Here is an 18,669-nt window from a genome sequence, read left to right as displayed (position 1 = left end):
CCCACAGCAAGTGGCTTGCTATGGGGGCACTCGGCAAGGGGGAGGGGTCCAGAGCACCAGCGGGGGACCAGAGAAAAGGAGGATCCGGCTGCTCTTTGCAAAACCAACTGCACAGAGAAGGTATGTATAACATGTTTGTTTTTTTAATTAAAGTGGAGGTTCACCCGGAAATGAAAATTTTTAAGATTAGATTCATGCTTATTTCGTCAAGGGGAATCGGGTCGTTTTTTTTAAAATCAAAGCCATACTTACCGTTTTAGAGATACATCTTCTCCGCCACTTCCAAGTATGGGCTGCGGGACTGGGCGCTCCTTCTTGATTGACAGTCTTCCGACAGGCTTCCGACGGTCGCATCTATCGCGTCACGATTTTCCGAAAGTAGCCGAACGTCGGTGCGCAGGCGCCGTATAGAGCCGCACCGACGTTCGGCTTCTTTCGGCTACTCGTGACGCGATAGATGCGACCGTCAGAAGCCTGTCAGAAGACTGTCAATCAAGAAGAAACGCCCAGTCCCGAAGACCCATACCCGGAAGCGGCGGAGAAGATCGCTCTCTAAAATGATAAGTACTGCTTCGTTTTTAAAAAAACTAGACGATTCCCCTAGACAAAATGAGCATGAATCTAATCTTACATTTTTTTTTAGGGTGAACTCCCGCTTTAAATAAAAATGTTTTCCTAACAATCACTTTAACACAACTTAGGGGGACACTTGCCGTTCAGAAGGAGGGTCCCCCACGCCTCCAATGTGAAGAAAGTTCAACTTCAACAGTTAATAGCTTCAAACATGCTTGGGTTAAACATAGGTCTATAGTCAGACAACCCAAAACATAAAATAAAAAATAAATAAAAATCGGCAGGCTCGATGGACTACTCTGTCTTTGTCTGCCGTCACTAATTTATGTTTCTATAACTCCTAGGCATCTCAAAAAGATGTAAAAAGCAAGCTGAACACATCTGAAAGCATGCTGTATTTCTCCATCTACACCAGTGCTTCTCAACCTCGGGGGTCGAATGACAATTTGCCAGGGGTCACCGAATCCTGGGCTGCTCCTGAAGCCCGCGCTGCTCTCTCAGCCGTTTTGCGGCCGCCCAGCAGGGCTGTCCCTGGCTGCCCACTCAGCCTCTTTGCAGCCGCCCATTCAGTTCACAACATGGCTGGGGGGCAGAGACTAGAGGTCAGCTGACTGGTGAGGAATGTGAAGTGGGAGGGGCTGGAGGAGACCCTATCTCCTGATTTTGGCATAGGTGTCACTGCTACGAGACACTACAAAATCAGAGACACAGTGAGTAACACTACCTGTGATTATAGTTGGCATTAAAAGTTCCCACTACAGTTCTCAGATCAGCAGAGGACCTTGATCAAGAGCACCTAAGTTGGCTGATTAGAACTCCCTCCAGCACTGCCACTCATCCCATCACCCCCCCCCCCCCCCCCAACAAGGAGTAGGAGAAGGAATACAAATAGAGAATACATGGAATGGAGAGGAAAAGAGGGGGAGGAAGAAAGAAAAAGGTAGCAAAAGAATAAGAGAAAGAACAAGAAAAACAGCTAGAGAGAGGGATGGGGGGGGAAATAAAACAAGAAATTAGAGAGAGATAAAAGGAAAACAAAGAGAAAGAGTGGTACATCCTATAATGTACCATAAGGGGTTTAATACTGTACGATTGGAAGGGACTCAGGGAGCGCTAAATATCCGTGGGTTAGGGGCGCAAATTACTGCCTTGGGTGCTGACAACCCACGCTACGTAAATAATTTTACTGTTAGGGGTCCCCACAACTTGGGAAATTTTATCAAGGGGTCACGGCACAAGAAAGGTTGAGAACCACTGATCTACACAAAACCCTACGTATGCTTCAAAGTCAGGTCAAGCGCTATAAGTTGTATATGCAAGTTTATAGAGGTATTACACTTACGTAATTCTGCAAGATTTTCTTCCAATTTTTTGATACCTGTGAAACACAAATTGATATTTGATCATTAGGATATTAATAAAGAGAAGCTTCAGTTTGGCTGAGAGAAAACCGTCTGCTATACTAAGTTATAAAAGTATTCAGTAATTCAGTACTTTGGGCCAGATCCTCAAAAGGGATACGCCGGCGTAACTGCTGTTACGCCGTTGTATCCCTGTTTCTAACTATGGAACTGATCCACAGAATCAGTTTCCCATAGTTAGGACGAAGATCCGACATGTGTAAGGGACTTACACTGCCGGATCTTAGGATGCAGTACCGCATCCGCCGCTGGGGGCATTTCGTGTCGAAATGCCGCCTCGGGTATGCAAATTAGCACTTACGGAGATCCACAAAGCTTTTCAGATTCGTTTTTTCTCTGTAAGTTTTAGTTTGCAAACGCAAAATTAGGGCTGCTTTTACAAAGTGTAAACTGTTTACACCATGTAAAAGCAGACCCTTCTGTCCAACGACGCGATTTTTTTTTTGTTTTGAATTTTTTTTTTTTAGCCGTATCTTTTTTTTTTTCCGACGCAACTTTATTGACCCGTCGCGATCCACAAAGCTCGGCGTAACGTAATTTCGCGCTATGCACGTCGGGAAAATGACGTGAGCGCGCCTAATTTAAATGGGAATTGCCCCCATGAAAAGAGGAACGCCTTGCGCCGGCGGAATTTAAGTTACACAGCCAAAAATTTCTAGGTAGGTGCTTTGTGGATCGGGCACTTAGGTAGAAATTTTCAGGCAGTGTAACTTAAATGGGAAAATTTACGTTACGCCGGATCTTTGTGGATTACCCCCTATGTTTCCTTGTTTTATTTTACTTGCCTTCTTTACATTTTTATACACAGGTAATAGTCATGAGAGCTGGGCTATTACTATAACACCAACAGGTGGACTTATAATGGTTATCTTTTTTTTACATGGTTTAAATCTTTTGTATAAAAAAAAAAAAAAAAAGTTACTGTGCATGTTTAAGCCTCTGGCCATGTTATGTTTTTTCACCAACCCCTGTCGCTTTTGCAGAATATATTGCTGTGCACTAAAAACTATCATTGAGCCCTGGTTCACATTGTCAGACATGTCAAATCGCATGCCAAATTGGCGGCAATTGCCAGAAATGAAAGCGTCCGAATGCAGTTGCCATTTCATGATGTCATCATGCTGCAGCAGTCTTCTGGATCCCAAGAGGACAGTCCATAGTAAAGCAGCATGCTGTACTTTATTTAAGCACCACAATACTGTAAACTAAACTAGCTTGTTGAAATGCATACATTTTTCCTGCCTATGCAATTCATTTACATGCATATAGTGTAAGAGTTCATTTTATGGATAGTGCCGTGATGCCGGGCCAACCGGGGGGGGGGTTTCTTCCCCCCTAAAAGAAGAACACTCTAAGGCCCCATACACACGATAGAATCCATCCGCTGACAAATCCCAGCGAATGGGTTTCAGCGGATAGATCCTATGGTGTGTACACTCCAGCGGATCTGTTTCCGCGGATATTTCTCCCCTGGGATGGATTCCAGCAGATCGAATATTTGCTGACATGCTAAACAAATCCATCTGCTGGAATCCATCCCAACGGATGGATCCGCTGGTCTGTATAGACTCACCGGATCCATCCTTCCGAAGGGATCCCCTGCATGCGTCGTAATGATTCGACGCATGCGTGGAATTCCTTATATGACAGCGTCGCGCACGTCGCCGCGTCATAATCACGGCGACGGCGCGACACGTCATCGCCAGAGGATTTCGGTGCGGATTTCAATGTGATGGTGAGTACACTCCATCGCAGAGAAATCTGCTGAAATCCTCGAGAGGATTTATCCGCGGAAACGTTCCGCTGGAACGTAGTCGCGGATAAATCCTCTCGTGTGTATGGGGCCTTAGACTGTGTTTGTAGCAGATCCATCCTATGAACTTGGCTTGACAATCAATGTTAAAAGGTGTGAAGAGGTTTCAATACGAAATATACAATTTTCAATCACGCAAAACATTTATGAGAAAAACGTCTTGACAAAGAGACTTACTTGTGCTTTTCTTACATATAAATCCTCTTCTTTCAGAGCACTCTGTCGGCACCCAAGTACCATCAACCGTCAAACGCGTGACACACATACCGCCAATCAAGGCTTTGTAATATGATATCTCGTTATTCCAATTGGTGTAATTTAATGTTGTGCCATTTGACCAATGTTCTGTACCGTCTAAAAGAAAAACACGTAAACTTGTGTTTAAAAGCAAGATCTGCCCAAGAAATTATATTTAAGTTTTGGATGGCCACTAATGGTAATAATCACAGACATCTTACGGCTCTCGAAGATTCATTTGTTATTTCCTTAATGGTAACCTTTGTCTCTTCCCCCTCCCACGAGGCAATTATTTGTGTTTGTCATATCATCAAGGGAGTACGGCGGAGTCATAACAGTTGCAGCTATAACTGGGAATAGCCATCTGTAACTGGGAATACTGGGAGAGCAATGGTGTTCTAGCCACCACACAAAATTTAACAGGGCTCACCTAACCTTGCTTGAATTGAATTATTTTGTAAAGTACTGTTCCAGCTGTTGGCACTATATACATCCAGTATATCAACAATGATAAAAATAATAATACATTAAAACATAATTTCATAGTGGAGATGTGCCCTTTCTATAGAAAACCAATGATGCTTTGTTACACCGGTATTGTGGCTAAATTCCGTAATGATTATTTATCAGTATTTTGATAATTGTACACCGACTTATCCATCCAATAAAAACATTGAACAAGAATATTTGTCATTATTTGATATAGATAATAGGGTTGTCCCGATACCGATACCAGTATCGGTATCGGGACCGATACCGAGTATTTGCGGGAGTACTTGTACTCCCGCAAATGCCCCCGATGCCTGAATAGAATACTTGCCCCGCCGCCGCCGCCGCATACCGCAAAGCCGCCGCTGCCGCGTTAATCAGCGTGCGGGGAACAGATCCGTCCAATCCCGAGCAAGGGGGAGTGTCTATACACGGCGCGGTTAGGAATGGACAGCTATTCAAACGAAAGTTGCCTCTAATGTTCCCTGCACGCTGATTAATGCGGCGGCAGCGGCGGCGGCATCATCATCTACTAGGTATGGGGGTCATGGCTGCAATATGTGGGGGGACATGGCTGCAATATATGGGGGGACATGGCTGCAATATGTGGGGGGACATGGCTGCAATATGTGGGGGGACATGGCTGCATATGTGGGGGGACATGGCTGCATATGTGGGGGGACATGGCTGCATATGTGGGGGGACATGGCTGCATATGTGGGGGGACATGGCTGCATATGTGGGGGGACATGGCTGGATATATGTGGGGGGACATGGCTGGATATATGTGGGGGGACATGGCTACAATATATGGGGGGACATGGCTGCAATATATGGGGGGACATGGCTGGATATATGTGGGGGGACATGGCTGGATATATGTGGGGGGACATGGCTGCAATATGTGGGGGGACATCGCTGCATTTGGGGACACATTTAAAAAAAAGTATCGGTATTCGGTATCGGTGAGTAAATGAAAAAAAGTATCGGTACTTGTACTCGGTCCTAAAAAAGTGGTATCGGGACAACCCTAATAGATAATAAAAATAACTAAATAAATAAATACAAAAATTGACCCTAAACAAATATAATTGCCCTACCCAACGCTAATTTAACTTTTATTTGGATAGACCAGGTATTTTGGATAGACTAGGTCCCAATCTGTTTAGGTTCCCCCAGGTTGCAGCAAGCATAGGATTCAGTTTGCCCTGGATCAATGTCATGAATTGCCATGGTGCGGGTGGGCTAAGCAGCAGCAGCACCATATCAACCAATGACATTCCAAGGCAGTATGCACTGCAGCATTCATTGCTGTAGCATTGCAGAGCAGCCCCTAGAGTTTAGCAATGGACAAACAGTGGCGGCTGGTGTTTTTTTTTTTGGGGGGGGGGGGGTTGGGGTAGTGCCACTCGGAGTGGGTGGTTGTTTGCCACCCACCCTCACTGCCTGCTGGTCGGTCTGGCACTTATCTCTTCTATGTGGCGGGCTGCGGCTCCATTGTCCTCTTCTTCAGCATGGCAGTTTCCGCTGTGCGCCTCCCCTCTCCTTATCCTAGGCACTAGGCATACAATAGGTTCGCCTGATGTTTTGGCCAATTGGGAAACGGGTCTCATGAGGAGATTTAGTGTGAAAATATCGATTATTCATTCGCTATAGTCACACAACTGGGTGGGAATGGAGTGCCTCTGGCTCTAGACACGTGCTTCAAAAAAAACACTCCCCCCCCCCCATTGGAATTCATAGTCCGGCACCCTGTATGTAGATCAGGGGGCTGTATGCATGGGTAGGAGGGGCGGTGGCCCGTGTGCCCCTAATGGACGGGCCGCCATGGGACAAAAATCTGGCTCCTCCAGGCCTGCTCCATCTCCCTCCGGCTGTAGGGCTCAGATTTTAAGAGGGAACTGTTGATTTGAGGGGCTGTGATGAGAATACTTGGTGACAGGGGAATCAGATGTGAAGAGGGCAACTCTATTGTGATGAGGGCCCTCTGATGTGAAGGGGGGCTTTTAAAGTGAAGATATAGGATATAGCCATGGGCACACCCAAATCACCCTGTGCGATACAGATTCTGCCTGCTAAATGCCCCTACCCCAGTGGCAGGTGAGGCTACAGAGAAAGGAATCTCTATTCATGTGCTTCAAAAAAGTTCAAAATTCAATAGGGACATGCACACAGGTGCATAAACATGCTCCGAGTTCAGATCTGTAACCAAAAATCAAACAACCTGCATTTTATGCATGTACATGTGTATACGCATGTATACACCTACAGTATACATAGATGCAGATACAGAACTAGAATTGTATGTGATGAAATGCATACTGTATATGTTTAAACGCATCTATTTGCACAAAGATTTGCAGTCCAAGGACCTCGGCTCTGGAACTCTCTACCCACCGCATGTAAGAAAACCATTGGGCTTTTAGGAGAAAACGAAAGACCCACCTCTTCTGAAGGATCAGGACGACACTGGATGCAAAAAGCGCCTTGAGGCGCAGGAACCTTTGTGCCAGAAAAACCTGCCTTTATGATCAGTGAAATTCTTACAACCATGTGTATGTAGCTTTAGACTCTTAGGCCGCGTACACACGATCAGTCCATCCGATGAAAACGGACTGAGGGACCGTTGTCTTAGGTTAACCGATGAAGCTGACTGATGGTCAGTCGCGCCCACACACCATTGGTTAATGAACCGATTGTGTCAGAACGCGGACACGTAAACCACGTACGACGGCACTATAAAGGGAAAGTTCAAATCCAATGGCGCCACCCTTGGGGCTGCTTTAGCTGATTTTGTGTTAGTAAAAGACGATTCGCGCTTTTCTGTCTGTTACAGCGTGATGAATGTGCCATCTACAAAACAAACGCGAGTTTTACAAGAACGAGTGCTCCCGTCCCCTCAATTAGTCTGAGCATGCGTAGATTTTTAACCAATGGTCGTGCATACTAACGATCGGTTTTGACCTATTGGTTAGGCGTCCATCGGTTAAATTTTAAAGCAAGTTCTTATTTTTTTGACTGAAGGTTAACTGACATATGGGGCCCACACACGATCGGTTTGGACTGATGAAAACGGTCCTTCAGACCGTTCTCCTCTGACGATCCTATCGTGTGTATGCGGCCAAAGAGTGTTAGTTCATCTATTGTATAATATGGGTGTCACCGGCGCAAGAAAAGATTTATATAAGTGATCTGCTGCAGTACTGTATGTGCCTCCAAATAGGAGGTAAAAGAAAATATATCAAGAAAGTGTTACTGCGCCAATCCAATCAAAAAGTTTAAATTAGATTCAATATTAGAACCAATAAAAAACATATATGTGCAAAAATATGCAAAAAAATCCCTGGTGAATACTAGGTTATGTGCAAACAAATTGCAAGTGAACATGCTATACTTGTGCAGAAAAATATATATATAATAAAAAAATGTGAGAAAACCATACGTGTATAAATATAAATATCCTTTCAGAATGCCATATATTATATCAAAATAGCATATAAGTATTAAAATGCAATGTGCAAAAAAATCCCTAAAAATTCCAATATGAAACTGGGTCCCTTTTGGCAGTATCGCGCGTATCAGCCGCTCACCAGCGTGTGTGTTGCTCCTCGAGCGGCACGCGTTCCACGCCTCTGTTTCCCTGCGGTTCAACGGCAAGCCACAACGCGTGACGCACTTCTGCTCTGCGTGTATCCCAGAAGCCTTTACGCGTTTTGCAATTATTGCATCATCAGGAGGCTTTTTTTTTATGTGAGTGTACCATTGTACTATTCCAGTAGTGTGAATCTGCAGATTCTTGCCACAGAAATCAGTTGGCCACACCAACCTGGTCATGTGAAAGGGGTCTATTACTGCTTTAATAATTTAAATTATACGTTTTAAATGACTTTTACTTTTTAGAACAATTTTCTTACCGTTGCTAGACGTTATTCTGTTTAACCATATGTCTTGTACGGTAAAGGAAGTGAGTAATTTCTGAAGAAATACATCTTCCTCTTCATGCATTAGACTCAGGATTGTAGAATCTAGACGCGGAACAGCCACAAAACACACACATACTGGTTATCAGTTTCCTGCTTTCCTTATGGCTAATCTCACAAGAAACACAGAACGTTTATCAAAATAAAAACCAAAGTATATACAGCAAAGTCACATGATATAACCAGGGCCGGCCCTATGATGGGACCGGGTGGTACCATGGGTACCAGGCAGCACTTTTAGGGGGGCAGCATACTGATGCCCACCAGCCCGTTCCGCCAGCTCCGCTACCCAAATAAAATTGATGTCCTTTTTTTCCCACAAATAGAGCTTTCTTTTGGTGATATTTGATCACCTCTGCGGTTTTTATTTTTTGTGCTATAAATATATATATTTTTTAACTTTTTGCTATAATAAATATCCCCAAAATTTTGAAAAATAAACAGTTTTCTTCAGTTAAGGCCAATATGTATTCTTCTACATATTTTTGGTACCAAAAAAAAAAACACAATTAGCGTACATTGATTAGTTTGCGCAAAAGACATTGTGGCCGCCGGCAATTCACAGGTCCCTTTATACTCCTGGATACATGTATAGAGCCATGACAGGCCCTCTTTATACATCTATAGAGCCATGACAAGCCCTCGTTATACTCCTTTATACATGTATAGAGCCACGACAGGTCCTCTTTATATTCCTTTACAAGTAAAGAGTCTCGACAGGTCCTCTATATACATGTATAGAGCCATGACAGGTCCTCTTTATACATCTATAGAGCCATGACAGGCCCTCGTTATACTCCTTTATACATGTATAGAGCCATGTCAAGTACTCTTTATAGTCCTATATACATTTATAGAGCCATGACAGGTCCTCTTGATATTCCTTTACATGTAAAGAGTAATCACAGGTCCTCTATATACATGTATAGGGCCATGACAGGTCCTCTTTATACTCCTATACATGTATAGAGCAATGACAGGTCCTCTTTATACATGTATAGAGCCATGACGGGTCCCCTTTAGTTATAATGATATAAAATAATGAATGTGGGGGCCTTTTGTTGGTGTGATTTTTTTTTCTGGGGGGGGGGGGGGCAGCGTTTCATTCTTGGTCCCAGGCAGCACAATGTCTTGGGCCAGCACTGGATATAACACGTCTACGTGGAAAGATATTTTTCCAAAGATAATACTTTCAAGAAATAAGGCATTATTAGCAAGCAAAAACAGCTGTGTCTTTTCATGATGGATTAATGATCAGAGCTGTGACACTAAGGACAATGGCCAGCTAATTACACATAAATGTCCAAATATAAGGGTGTGTGGGCTAGGCGCAGCGTGATGTGGCAGGGCCAGGGAGTAAGCACATAGGGGTTGATTTACTAAAGGCAAATAGACTGTACACTTTGCAGTTGCTCCAGAGCTTAGTAAATGCGGGAAGGCTTTACTTTGCAAAGAGTACCCAATCACATGCAGGGAAAATAAAGACAGCATTTTTGCTTGCACTTGATTGGATGATAGAAGTCAGCAGAGTTTCTGCTTATTTACTAAGCTCTGGAGCGACTGCACTTGCAAAGGGCACAGTCTTTTTCCCTTTAGTAAATCAACCCCACAGAGTCCAAGTTCAGAAATAGTAATATATTGTAGAATGTTCAGCAATAATCAACCCGTGTTGGATTTTTATTTAAATATTTCCATCAGTGTGTCCCATTGTTAGATTTTGAATTTATTTTGAGGTTTCTTGAGGACAGACGAAGGTCAGTTGCTGTGTAGGTTACGTGTATTTTTGGAGTTCTACGTCAAGACAATGGGTGGAGATGTGTTACTTAATATATACAAGTGGGTGTTACGTTTGTGACAGGAGCTCACCACCTTTCTTGGAGCTATTCTAAAAGTAAATATGCTTAGCTCGGCTTTAAAAACAGTATAAGAATCCATGTGGTTTGGGTAGCAAGTTAAGGAACTCGGGGTCATCCGACCCTGCTGGAAGGGACCTCTCCCAGCAGAAAGATGATGTACCATCATATCATACCGTCTGAAACCTTCTGAATTACCAACTTGCCATGTGTTACCAGCTGTCATTATGTAAGCATTGACTGTTTGCTTGTCTATCTGGAAGAATAAACGTTGTACTTTGGAAGAAAACCTGAGTCTTGAATATTGGGAACGAAGCGCCTGGGAAGGAGACCATTGACATGACACATGACACGTGTTAAAAATGTCCCCCCATTTCCCCATTCAATACCCATTACTTAGATTTCCTTTCACTTCCTGTCCAATAGCCATACAGGAAGGAAATCAATGCAAAAAAGGGAATTCTTTGGGGACACCGATGTCACCGAAACTAGTGGCCCATTGGAATATTTCCCCTCTATTACTTTTCTGGGGACAACCCATAATTTGGGATTTATTTTACTTTCAATGATGATAAGTGCTATCCAAAATGAAAAAAAAAAACTATCTATAGTTCTACTTTAACCATGAGAGGGGGCATACTATTTGACCCAGCCTCTTGAAGGATATATTCCCTATTAGCACAAATATACAAGTTAATCCAGGGGTCTTCAAACTACGCCCTCCAGGTGTTCAGGAACTACAATTCCCATCATGCCTAGTCATGTTTGTGAATGTCAGGCCCCGTACCTCAGAGTTTTGAAATGCCTCATGGAATCTGTAGTTCCACAACAGCTGGAGGGCCGTAGTTTGAGGATGCCTGAGTTAATCTGATACAGACATGTAATCACTCCTAAGGATGGTAATTCAGTGACCAGCAGTGGCGGCTGGTGCTAAACTTTTTTATGGGGATGGCAAACAAACCCCACGCAAGTCCACACTCATCCCTCCACAGTCCCCTTCACTAACCCCTGCATGATCCTCCCGCACTCAGCCCACAATAGCCCCCCTGCACTAACCCCTCCACAATCCCCCTGCACCCAGCCCACCATGATCCCCCTGTACTCAGCTGGAAACGGTCCCCCGCACTAACCCATCCACGATCCCCCTCTACTCAGCCCGCCATGCCCCCCCCCTGCACTCAGCCCGCCATGTTCCCCCCACACGCAGCCCGCCACGGCCCCCCCCCCGCACTCAGCCCGCCACGGTCCCCCAGCACTCAGCCCGCCACGGTCCCCCAGCACTCAGCGCGCCACGGTTCCCCCCGCACTCAGCCCCGCCACGGTCCCCCCGCACTCAGCCCCGCCACGGTCCCCCCGCACTCAGCCCCGCCACGGTCCCCCCGCACTCAGCCACGCCACGGTCCCTCCGCACTCAGCCACGCCACGGTCCCTCCGCACTCAGCCACGCCACGGTCCCTCCGCACTCAGCCACGCCACGGTCCCTCTGCACTCAGCCACGCCACGGTCCCTCCGCACTCAGCCACGCCACGGTCCCTCCGCACTTAGCCCACCATGATCCCTCCGCACTCAGCCCCACCACGGCTTCCTCGGCCCCTCCTCCCGGCCAACCCGATCTTCCTCCTGTCCTGATTGGCCAGGAGAAGAAGCGAATATTAATTCGCTAGTGTCACACGTGGGTGGGTTCGGGGCGCAGTGCCTCAAGCTCCAATCATGTGGCATGAAAAAAACAACTCATAAAAACCTATGAGTCTGATGCCCCACATGCATCCCAACATGCAAACTGGGGGGGGGGGGGGGGGGGCAACGGATGCATGGGTACCATCATCTACTAATGTTTATGGGCAGCCTACAGGTAATATCTGATAAACATTAAGGCATTATTCGCGCAGGTGTACCTTGCTGCTGGCAGATCTCCTCAGAGGTGTAGTAATCTGTGTTGTTTAAAACACCTGAAAATGTGTAGCAAAATTCTTGGAACTGTATCCAATCTTCTGGACAGCTGCCATTAAATCCCGTTGTTCTGTTGTCTGAAAATAAAACATCCAGTTAACTAACATGGGTTGCCAAAAACAATTTCCACAAAGCGCACTTAAAATCAAAAACTTACCTTTGCCAGTACCCCTTGCTGCAAACATAAAAAACACAGCAAGCAGTTAGGGCCCTTTATACCTTCTTCTGTTCTAGGGTGGGGTAAGGCAGAGGCAACCAATCAGGGTCTGTGGCTCACATAGAACCCACCTACACAGAACCCAACTTTGACCATGGCTATTGGGGGGAAGTGCCTGGACTCAAAAAGTCACTGGATCACTACCCCCTGGCAACCGAACCTCTGAGGCCCCGTACACACGGCCGAGGAACTCGACGTGCCAAACACGTCGAGTTCCTCTGTGAGTTCAGGGATGAAGCCGCCGAGGAGCTCGGCGGGCCGCCTTCTCCCATAGAACAACGAGAAAATAGAGAACATGTTCTCTATTTTCTCGACGAGTTCCTCGGCGGCTCCATCGGGCCAAAAGTGTACAGACGACAGAGTTTCTCGGCAGAATCCGGGTTTGACCGAGTTTCTCTGTGATTTCTGCCGAGAAACTCTGTCGTGTGTACGAGGCCTGAAACTTGGAAGAGATTAACAAAGGAGCACACACGGACCAGCCATCGCCAGTGCGCATGCTCAGAAAAGCTGACATCATCACACCTGATGCTGCGCTCCAAGAGCGTTCCAGCCCTCTTAAATGGATTCTTCTACACACACAGCCGGCTTCCAGACCCAGCAGAGTGGTGTCACCAGCGGCACAGCGCACCTTGTTGTTCCACAGGACGCTGGACTTTATTATAATATATGCCTATATCTGTTTTTTGGTTTTGATACCCGTCACCCGATTAGGCTAGGAAGAGGGGAGGAGCCGCACGCTGGAAGCCATCAATGGAGGCGAGGACACAGCTTGATGCCCGCCACCCGCTACCGCCAAGAAAACCCCACCTGCCGCCACTATTAACCACTGTGCCAGTTTGTTGAACCTTGGAAACTGTCTGACCGACACTGCACAATCGTTGAACCACCTATCTCTGCTACATTCCCATTTAGTGGTGGACTGTACTCAAGTTTTGGCACTTTGAAACAAATAAGTTGGCTTTGTGCTGCAGTTTGGGCACTCGGGCTGAAAAAGGTTCTCCATCACTGTACTAGAGGATCTAAAGGCAAATTTTGGACATTAGTTTACTTTACCAATGGTACACACCCCTGACCCTAAAAACTCTATACTGCTTTGTAGAGGTTGGGTTGCAAAAAATTGGTTAGCAGTAACACACTTGCATAAAACATAAATACATAAACACACCTAAAAACAGTGTCCAAGCAACCCATTATTATTATTTTTGGGTTATATAAATGTAGCGGCTGTGTACTTTTCAGTACAGGTGCTATGTCAAATTTAGTGGGGGATGAGAGAGTTACCTTGCTCTCATCCGTGCTGTTTACTAATTTGGGTTTCTGTCGGTTCTGGACTGTTCTGTGCTCCAGAGATGTAGTTCCATCTCTGGATGGCAGGTGGCGCCAGAGGGGTCCAGGCAGAGCCGCTTTCCTCCAGCATCCAATTAGAGGAGTGTTTTCCTCGCGGGGCATGCTGGGGGAGGGTATTTCTGTGGCAAACGCCATTTTGTGGGGTCTTCGCGGGTTCCTGGTTCCAGTTGCGGCACCCACCTTTAGGGTATGCACACATCACGGGCCCCGGCGATATGGCCTAACAGGCCGGGACGCACGTGCTACGCGGAGTTCCTGACTCTGGGCCCTCATGGCCCGGAGCAACTGATGCTGCCAAAGGGGCCCCAGTGACTTACTGGGTCCCCCAACTTTATTAAGAAGATCCCAAGCGAGTTGTGCTGTTCAGTGGGAAGTCGGTCTGAGTTGAGCCCGGAGGCAGGTGATCCAATAGGGCTTAGACGAACCATCGGGGATCTGGGTGACCGGACACTGACAGGTTGTATGCTGCAAACTGTCAGTCGGTGACCCCAAACTATCAAGTCTACCTGGGGAAGATTCAGGCAAGATTGTGTTACTGGGAGGATTCTCTCTACTATCCATGCTTTCAAGTACTGGGCCTGTGGCAGAGGTCTCATCACTAAATCCCAATCCTATTAGAGCCAAGTCTGTGGTAGAGACTTGTTCCTTCCCAGAGGTTCTAGTGACGCTCCGGCTGCCAGGCCTGAATCTGCATGTTTCTTCTTTCACCAACCTACTTCTACCTACCTTAGTTGGATTGTTGGTCATGTTGGACCAGTAATAAAGCATTGAAAACGTCACCCTACTATCTGGACATTCCATCATTGCTTCACACCACCATCATCATCCCTAGACACATCGTAGAGGTAACATAATTACGCCGATCCCAAATCTAACCAGCGGCTCCTGAGGGGGTAACGCTACATAAATTTAGTGCAGTATATTTGGATACACATTTTTGGACACAGATACTGTAGCTGCTGACTTTAAAAAAACACAAATTAACCTGTCCCAGGATCCAGCGATGTCCTTACCTGACCGGAGCCGGTGGTGTTTGGAGCGGAAATGGCAACAAGTACTTCTCAAAATCAGGTACCCACCCCCCACCCCCAAAAAAAAGACATTACAAGTACGGAAAAGGGGGGGGGAAGTTACACTTTAAATATTATGTAAACCCAACATTTTATATTCTTGCTATGTCCCTGCTGTACCTTGTACTTCAAAAAACGGAAGACAACTGAATAAATGAGTCTAGGCTTTTCTTTTTCTGAAGCTCTGCTAGTATAGATGTATTTACCCCCAGCACAGAGTATTGAGTGGTAACAGAATGACAATGTCCAAATATCCATACCCGTGCTGACAAGACACATGGCACCTTGCAGTTGCACATTACAGTCCACAGCTCTCCAAAGTCCATCGGTGTCGATATATGCACAGTTCCCATCTTCTGATGGTGACTCATCTGCCCATGATGTAAACCAAGAAATAGAACCATCTGCCCATTCAAATGCTTCTTCTCTCTGTTTATATAAAGATGTCATAGTATAAGCAATTGTGTGAAAGAAATCTGACATTACAGCATATAAAAAATCCAATACAAGAAAAAGACATGGTTTGCTCCCACCTTTATTCAATATAGTCCAGAATACAGTAAAACCTTGGATTGCGAGCATAATTTGTTCCAGAAACATGCTTGTAATCCAAAGCACTTGTATATCAAAGCAAATTTTCCCATAAGAAATAATGGAAACCCAAATGATTTGTTCCACAAACATTTATTCATAAATCCTTCAGTTTATAGTCCATATAAAAAGATTATAGCAATGTGATAAGTTGTGTAACCATAAAATGTAAAACTCCACAAGGGGAATAGAAGCAAAATCCAGCAGGAGCTACACAGTTTAAAAGAGAGGCGCCTCTAAGGCCTCGTACACACGATAGGTTAACCAGAGGACAACGGTCTGAAGGACCGGTTTCATCAGTCCAAAGCGATCGTGTGTAAGCCCCATAGGTTATTTAACCTTAGGTTAAAAAAATGAGAACTTGCTTTAAAATTTTACCTATGGATTGGTAACCGATAGGTCAAAACCGATCGTTAGTATGCAAAACCATCGGTTAAAAACTAGTGCATGCTCAGAATCAAGTCGACGCATGCTTGAAAGCATTGAACTTCGTTGTTTTTCAGCACGTCGTTGTGTTTTACGTCACCGCTTTCTGACACAATTGTTTTTTTAACTGATGGTGTGTACGCACGACGGACCATCAGTCAGCTTCATAGGTTAACCTAAGACAACGGTCCTTCAGACCGTTGTACTCTGGTTAACCTATCGTGTGTACGAGGCCTAAGTGTAGCAATATGGTTACATTTAATGAAGGTACAACATTAAGCAACACACATGGTTGATGAATAAAAGAGGCACATCCAAGTATGCAGGCATCCGGGATAAAGCTGTCCACATAGACCACCCTCGGCCCCGCCGGCTCTCACCGCTGTCAGTCTGCAATCGTGACCGGGAAGAATACCCTGCAGTAGAGCGATCTGAAAGCGAGGCTTGAAATGTTTGTGGAGCACAGCGCGGAAGGGATGATGTCAATGGCGGTGAGGAGGACGGTCTATGTGGACATCTTTACCCCGGATATCTGCATACTTAGATGTGCCTCTTTCAATCATCAACCATGTGAATTGATAAATGTTGTACCTTCATTAAATGTAACCATATTACTACACTTAGGCCGGGTACACACGAACAAACATGTACGGTGAAAGCGGTCCGTCGGACCGTTTTCACCGTACATGTCTGCCAGAGGGCTTCTGTACGATGGTTGTACACACCATCGTACAGAAGTCCGCGCGTAAACAATACGCGGGGCGTGTCCGCGTCGTCGCCGCGACGATGACGCGGAGACGTGGGCGGGCCTGCCATTTAAAGGCTTCCACGCATGCGTCGAAGTCATTCGACGCATGCGAGGGACGGCGGGCGCCTGGACATGTACGGTAGGTCTGTACTGACGACCGTACATGTCCGAGCGGGCAGGATTCCAGCGGACGGTTTTAAAACACGTCCAGGAATATTTGTCTGCTGGGAAAAGGCCCGGCGGGCAAATGTTTGCTGGAATTCGGCCCGCTCGCGCCCACACACAACCGAACATGTATGCTGAAACTGGCCCGCGGACCAGTTTCAGCATACATGTTTGGTCGTGTGTACGGGGCCTAAGAGGCGCCTCTCTTCTCTTTTATACTCAGTTGTGACATAACGCTACTCTTATATCAAGACATTGCTTGCATATCAAGTCAAAATGTATGTTAAAAAAAATTAGCTTGTCTTTCAAAACGCTCTTAAACCAAGTTACTCCCAAACCAAGGTTTTACTGTATAATGATTTTTCTTCAATGATGAAAAAAATAATTCTGATTTGTTTGATGATGATATCATCAACGTTTTGACGATCAGGGGTAACATTTGCGTCATATGGAAAGGAAGTGTTTTGGGATTTTGTGTTAGGCGAGTATGCGTGGCCAAAAGATCAGTCAATTTTGTACAAAAACATTTATTTATTGATGTTGATACAATTGCATAGTATATGCCTAGGAGAGTGGGCTGAACAATATCATGATTGACAAACAGTAAAGAACACATTGGTAGCAATAAAACAACCCATCATTGATATGAAGCAATGATCATACATGAGTACAAAGCACTTTGGAATGCACATGGTCTACTAATGATCTCTGTATATAAAATTCTTCTATAAAAAATTAGGTGCATGGCGTAGGACCGACGGGTTTCATATGTAAAACACTCTTGATTGATTGATTTTTGAGCTTAGTTAGGCGCCAAATGCCCACTGTGAAGTGAGCGTCTAAGCGCCGCTGGTGAGATGTTACTTTGAATCAATCCGTGGTGAGGAAGAGAGAGAAAAGAGAAGAGAGGGCGGTGAAAGGAAAGAGTATCCAGCCCTTAGGGGAGCAAGAGAACTTGCAGGTGCCCCAAAGTCTACAAAAAATATAAATTAATTTCAATGTATACACAGGGATGGAGACGTGTGTACCTGCACGTCGCACTCAAAGTCCCAACCTTTCTCCATTTACATTTGCATCATAAACCTTTTTTTAATGTATAATCTCATTACTGTGTGTTCATGCTTTGAACCCATTCAAGCTTGTTCAGTAGACAGCATGCATTTGATGGGCACAGTGGCTGCGTTTGATGGGCACAGTGGCTGCGTTTGATGGGCACAGTGGTTGCACTTGATGGGCACAGTGGCAGCATTTTGTGGCATAGTAGCGGCAATTGATGGGCACAGTAGCTGCGTTTGATGACACAGTAGCTGCATTTGATGGGCACAGTGGCTGCAATTGATGTTTTTTTTTTTCAGTTTGTTTGCGCCTCCATAAAAATTTTGAGCACCAACCGCCACTGATCAAAGGGAAACCTTTCTAGATTAGGGTCAATCCTGATATATTCAATTGCAAATGTTTAGTCTTAGCACAGTTCCATCCTCCGCTTGCCCTTGTGTATGTGGATGGTTGGGGATGACAAGTAACACTGGACTGGCCCCCTGTGAGCAGTGCATCGAGGACAGGAGACTTCAGGGACCTAACATTGCTGCTAAAGATCTTTTGTTCACAAGCAGAGATGTAAACATAGGGCTCATTATTACCTTCATTTCCCTAAAGAAATCTTTAGCTGTAAAAAGTTAAATTTCCAGCATGCGCTGTCCTATGTGCACATCTCTGCAGCTGCTCAGATGTCAGGGAAATCCCCAAAGATGTCACCGGAGATTATAAGTAATGCTCACCAGCCGCAGAA

The 18,669-nt window shown here is 45.4% G+C and overlaps 1 protein-coding gene across 2 annotated transcripts in view; it reads right to left on the bottom strand.

Annotated features, from left to right (window-relative positions):
• The window catches only part of PLA2R1 (phospholipase A2 receptor 1), a 156,641-nt gene that overhangs the window by 3,480 nt on the left and 134,492 nt on the right, over positions 1 to 18,669 (bottom strand). For both annotated transcript variants that reach the window (XM_040357890.1, XM_040357891.1), the window contains exons 25-29: positions 15,211 to 15,379; positions 12,262 to 12,393; positions 8,448 to 8,558; positions 3,985 to 4,161; positions 1,916 to 1,951 (exon numbers count right to left, since the gene is read on the bottom strand). In XM_040357890.1, the coding sequence (XP_040213824.1) occupies positions 1,916 to 1,951; positions 3,985 to 4,161; positions 8,448 to 8,558; positions 12,262 to 12,393; positions 15,211 to 15,379 (625 nt within the window). The remainder of the gene's footprint in view (positions 1 to 1,915; positions 1,952 to 3,984; positions 4,162 to 8,447; positions 8,559 to 12,261; positions 12,394 to 15,210; positions 15,380 to 18,669) is intronic.

The sequence above is a fragment of the Rana temporaria genome, chromosome 6 (assembly GCF_905171775.1).
Source record: "Rana temporaria chromosome 6, aRanTem1.1, whole genome shotgun sequence".
NCBI classification, from domain to species: Eukaryota; Metazoa; Chordata; class Amphibia; order Anura; family Ranidae; genus Rana; species Rana temporaria.
Note: the sequence above shows the minus strand (reverse complement) of the source record. Positions and strands in the feature narration are given on the sequence as shown.